The sequence below is a fragment of the Lissotriton helveticus genome, chromosome 1_1 (assembly GCF_964261635.1).
Source record: "Lissotriton helveticus chromosome 1_1, aLisHel1.1, whole genome shotgun sequence".
Taxonomy (NCBI): domain Eukaryota; kingdom Metazoa; phylum Chordata; class Amphibia; order Caudata; family Salamandridae; genus Lissotriton; species Lissotriton helveticus.
Genome location: NC_136057.1, coordinates 14,373,032 through 14,378,479, shown reverse-complemented (window position 1 = coordinate 14,378,479; position 5,448 = coordinate 14,373,032). Strand labels below are relative to the sequence as shown.

General features: G+C 44.9%; 1 protein-coding gene across 1 annotated transcript; it reads left to right on the top strand.

Moving 5' to 3' along the window:
• The first annotated feature begins 1,244 nt into the window (after nt 1-1,244).
• Nucleotides 1,245-2,189, top strand: LOC144757274 (olfactory receptor 6B9-like). The gene has a single exon (XM_078646370.1). The coding sequence runs from the start codon at nt 1,251-1,253 to the stop codon at nt 2,187-2,189; it is 939 nt and encodes a 312-aa protein (XP_078502496.1). The 5' UTR covers nt 1,245-1,250.
• Nucleotides 2,190-5,448: the final 3,259 nt, after the last annotated feature.

Below are 5,448 nucleotides of genomic sequence, written 5' to 3'. Positions count from 1 at the left end.
CACACTTCTCCACAACCATTATCGCCGTTTTAGCTGCAGTTTCCTGCCGCTAAAACAGCAATATTTTTAACAAAGTTCTTGCTAATATGCTCCTTCTAGTCTTGTGATTTGGGTTGCCAGCTCATTATGTTGATGTCCCAGAAGTTACAAAAATAAGCAGTCACCAAAAGCTGTATCTTCAGCACTTATTTGTGAATACTTCGAACAGCAAATATAAATAGAAAGCCCTTTTAATTGTGTTCTAGGGCTGCCTGAATGATCTGTGATTGATAATTAAAGGGAAAAAAGAAAGAAAAGTCACATTATTAATGAATACATACTTTTATGTATAACCCTATTGAGTGTCAAGACGAGGCCTTTGCAGGCTCTTTAAACAACACATGTCTGGCATTTTTCTTTTTGCCACCCTACTTTATATTCCTTTTCATTAAATGCATTTCACACTAAGGCAGTAAATGTAAAATACAAATGTAAGGAGTTGGCAGAGTGGGGGCCCAGGTGGTATCTGGAACCAGAAACAAAACTAAGCCTCAGTAAACAGTTTACAAAGGTATGTAACAATGCAAGTCGTCTTCAAAGATCTGTGAAAAACGTGGGTGTGCCGGAGATAAGACTCCAGACACTGCCCAGCCGAGCCTAAAGCAGTTTGAGCTGCAGCAGCCCAGGCTCAGAAACACGATGGGGGGGGGGCTGAAGCCCTTATAGCCCTATGTGTGTTGCACGCCTGGTCCCTTGTGTACATTAGAACACAGGGACGTTCAATGTCTAATCTAGCCTGGATACCCTCACGGGTGACAAGAAGCCGGTACAAATCTACTGATTGATTGATTGATTGATTGATTGATTGATTGAATCGAGGAAGAACAGATGCACGCAATCTGTATATGAGGCTTGGGGGCATTGGTTGTATGATGGAGGGAAAATGGAGGTGTGCAAGCAGTACATGAGGATAGATAGTGCACTAAGAACTTTGTCACTGATGAAGTAAATATCACAAACATATATTTGTTAAATGGCATTTATCATTGTTTACAGATCTGATACTGTCCCTAAACATTGCAAATGATGGTGACGCATTCAGGGAATCTTGACTAATAATCTTTTAAGAATACCTCAAGGAACCTATGCTGTTTTCTTCCAACTTAGTAGAAAAGCATTGACAGCGTAAGCGAGGGTGCGGTTGAGGTAGGCGTGCGGTGTCTCATAGTGTGCATTTTTTTTTTCCCTCAGATAATACTCTTTCAGCCGGAATGAATAACACAACTATCAGTGTCTTCGTCTTGCTAGGCTTCCCAAGCAGTTCAGAGGTTCAAGTCCTACTGTTTGCAGTTTTCCTGCTCATCTACATATCCGCGATCCTAGAAAACCTTGTGATCATCACGCTTCTGACCGTGGATGGTCACCTCCACACTCCAATGTACTTCTTCCTGGGAAATGTCTCCTTCCTGGAGGTCTGGTACACCTCCATCACTGTGCCCAAGATGCTGGCCAGCTTCCTGCTCAACAACAGGTCCATCTCCTATGCTGCTTGCCTCACACAGCTGCATTTCTTCACCTTCCTGGGGGGCACAGAGTGCCTTCTCTTGGCAGTGATGGCATACGACCGCTACATAGCGATATGCCATCCACTGCGCTACATCGAAGTCATGAGCTGGCGTGCTTGCGTGCAGCTCGCATCCACAGCCTGGATTGTGGGATTTTTGACTCCAGTTCTGCCCATCCTCCTCTTAACCCGGCTACGGTTCTGTGGCTCCAACATCATTAACCACTTCTTCTGTGACTTCTCACCGCTACTGCGACTGTCCTGCTCCGAGATATACATCAACGAGATCGCGGACTTTGCAGTTTCAGCGGTGGTCCTGGTGAGCTCTCTACTCCTGATTGGAGGCTCCTATGCTCAAATTGTCCTGACAGTCTCAAGGATCCCATCAGCCCTTGGGAGGAGGAAGGCCTTCTCCACCTGTGTTTCCCATCTGACCGTAGTCGTCGTCTTCTACGGGAGCCTGAGCTTCATGTATGTCCGGGTGACGTCTCTCCCATCATTTGATATGAACAAGGTGGTGGCAGTGTTTTATGCTGTGATAGTCCCTTTCCTCAACCCAATGATCTACTGTCTGAGGAACAGGGAGGTGAAGCAAGCCCTGCAGAGGACGCTGTCCAGGATGGGATCCCGGCACAAGTCATTCTAGTCCTGTCCTGGAGTCGACCATCTCTTCCCTCAGGACGTTGATGCTCAAGTCAAGTGATTGTAGCTTTTCATCAGAGCACCAGAGGTGGATGGGTCACAGGAACTTCAGACTATATTAAGTCCACACCAGATGCTTTTTCAACTTTTTCAGATGTATTGGAAAATGTGACATACATGGGTTGCATGACACGGTTCCCGCACAACTTAAAATGGTGAGTTTAATGTAAGCAGGAGGTGGATCAGTCTCCTGCAGTACTTACAACTCTCATGCTTACAAATCCATGGATATTGCATGTGAACACCCACATAACATTCATGGAAATACCTCCCTGGTGCAGAGTAATGCAACACAGTGATTTTTTCTGTGTTGCATTACTCTAAATTGATGAAGCCACTCAGTTTTCCTTGCATGGCTTCATACATCTCATTTTAAGTGTGTCTCTCTTGCACCACTTTGCATGGTACAAGAGTGATGCAAAAGGCCTCGTAAATCTGCACCGATGCCTTTATGGAGATATTTTATAGGAGACACCTAATCTCATCGCCCTATTGACCATCCCATGCTGTTTCCACCCAAGATAACTACCTGGTTGCAAGGAGCAGGAGTGATGAGTCAGGTGATAGGTCTGAGAGTGGCCTCAGTATGGATGTGAGCGGTGACTCTCCTCCAGCAGTGAGGTGAACCACAAAGATAAACTGGTTTCAGAGCACGAGCATTGAGTTTTTACTCAGAGAACCTGCATGTGGTATGTTTGAACAACTAGTCAAATAGCAATACAGTTTATAAATAAATAACTTAAAACAGGTTGGCATTCGGCTGTAATAAAGAAATATCTTGGTACGTAAATGCCAAACACTATAAAGTAAACAGCAAACTGTAACAGAAAAAATACTGTAAAAAGGTGTTGAGACGAGGATCCTCATGCAAGTGACACATGAACCAGGATGTTGGCATTAGAGGTGAGCATACCCTGCCACACGTATGGCGGCCAAAAGCGGTACAAAAAGGGGTGGTGATGGACTGAAAGCCCGAAACCAGTCCTTGGATGCTTGTTTCCAGTCCAGGGAGGACCTGGCTTGGCAGTTCGGGCTGGACTGTTCCCATGGGGCACAGGGTAAAGACTGATTTGCATATAGCTGGGTTCAAACTGGAAAGGCATGGTGAGCAAAAAAACGATGGATTTGGGCCCAGATCACTGTACTGGGGTGAATGTATGGCATTGTTCTGCATTCTGTCCATCACCTGTTGTTTTTGCTTTAGTCACCCCGAGTGGGACGGGTATGCTCAGACGTGAGTCCCGTGCTCTCCATGCCACTGGAATCAAGCTAGCCAGGCTGATGAGGGCTGAAAGCCCGAAACCGGTCCTTGGATGCTTGTTTCCAGTCCAGGGAGGACCTGGCTTGGCAGTTCGGGCTGGACTGTTCCCATGGGGCACAAGGTCAAGACTGATTAGCATATAGCTGGGTTCAAACTGGAAAGGCATGGTGAGCAAAGAAACGATGGATTTGGGCCCAGATCACTGCACTGGGGTGAATGTATGACATTGTTCTGCATTCTGTCCATCACCTGTTGTTTTTGCTTTTGTCACCCAGAGTGGGACGGGTATGCTCAGACGTGAGTCCCGTGCTCTCCATGCCACTGGAATCAAGCTAGCCAGGCTGATGAAGGCTGAAAGCCAGAAACCGGTCCTTGGATGCTTGTTTCCAGTCCAGGGAGGACCTGGCTTGGCAGTTCGGGCTGGACTGTTCCCATGGGGCACAGGGTCAAGACTGATTTGCATATAGCTGGGTTCAAACTGGAAAGGCATGGTGAGCAAATAAACGATGGATTTGGGCCCAGATCACTGTACTGGGGTGAATGTATGACATTGTTCTGCATTCTGTCCATCACCTGTTGTTTTTGCTTTTAATAATGGGACAGCGCCTTTCCCACACAAAGCCGATTGCCCCGTGTTAAAAATCCACAATTAAAAAATTAGCGCTTTGGTCCTTTATGGGGCTGAACTATAGGGCTTTAGCAACTTACCGTCATTGACGACCTCCCAAAACAAATACATGAGGGGTATAACTGGCCTCCCACAATCCAGTCCACTATTGTCCCTTTATTATGATTTTGGATGTCACTTTCTTGAGGATGTGGCACGCTACAGACCAGTGGCCTTCTGGAGGAGGCTCTGGGTAACCCCCGAGCTCTCCCAGTACGCTCAGGCTCTCCTCGAAGTCAGGGATGCCGATAGTGCGCATACAATTCCATGGCTGAGGCAGGCAAAGGCTACCTATAACGAGATGGGCCTCAACCTCTTGTGCCAAAAACCCATAGATAACGTCTTTCCATCTAGAAAGGATCTTAAGTAGCTATATTGGAACATGGTTACCATGAAACGCTTTATGTCCTGAACCAGGCCTTCCTTAACAAGAGATTTATTGGAGACCAAACATGCCACCGTTTATGAAGGGTACTGGGATTTTATCACGGATTTCAGTGATAGGAAACGGTATCACCAATGTAGGGTAGGTACTCTCCCAGTTAACTCCTTTACTGGTAAAGGGTGCTTTAAGATTAGTACGAAATGTCCCTTTTGCCCGACTCAGATTGAATCTATAGCGCATATTTAATCCATCTGTCCAGTGTATAAAAAACCGAGGCACATATGGTTGAAACCCATTTGCATGTCTAAGGGCATTGTTACTGGTAACGAAGCACTTAGGATTCTAAAAACAGATAGCACAGAATCAATTGCAATTGCAGCTGCCAAATTTCTACACTGGATGTGGGCAATTCGTGCTCATAAGTTGATCCTGAGTTAAACTGTCTTTTATTGTTATTACCTGGTCTTTTCATTTTTTTTTATTTAGTCACTACAAGCCTGTCTTATCCACTGTATTTTGGCTTGTGATTTTACTGACAGTCTTTTATTATGTTTTAGATTTATTTATGTAGAATACGTGTATATAGGGATGGAATAACTTGTGGATTTACATTTCTATTGTGTCAGTGTTCTACTCCTACGAGAATGGAATGTTTAATATTTCAAATTTAAATGTCTTTTATGATAATGTAAATCAAATAAAGACTTATCGAAATCAAATCGACTAATTTGTGTACAGCTGTGGACCCACATGTCCTCAAATGAAATTTCCCTTTCTTGTCTTTCAAGGACCCCTGCCTTGTGGGAACATTTCATGCTGTGTGCCTAGCACTCTGTTTCATCTTGCATGGTGTTTTTTTGTACAGTATTACTGTTTCACATATAAACCTT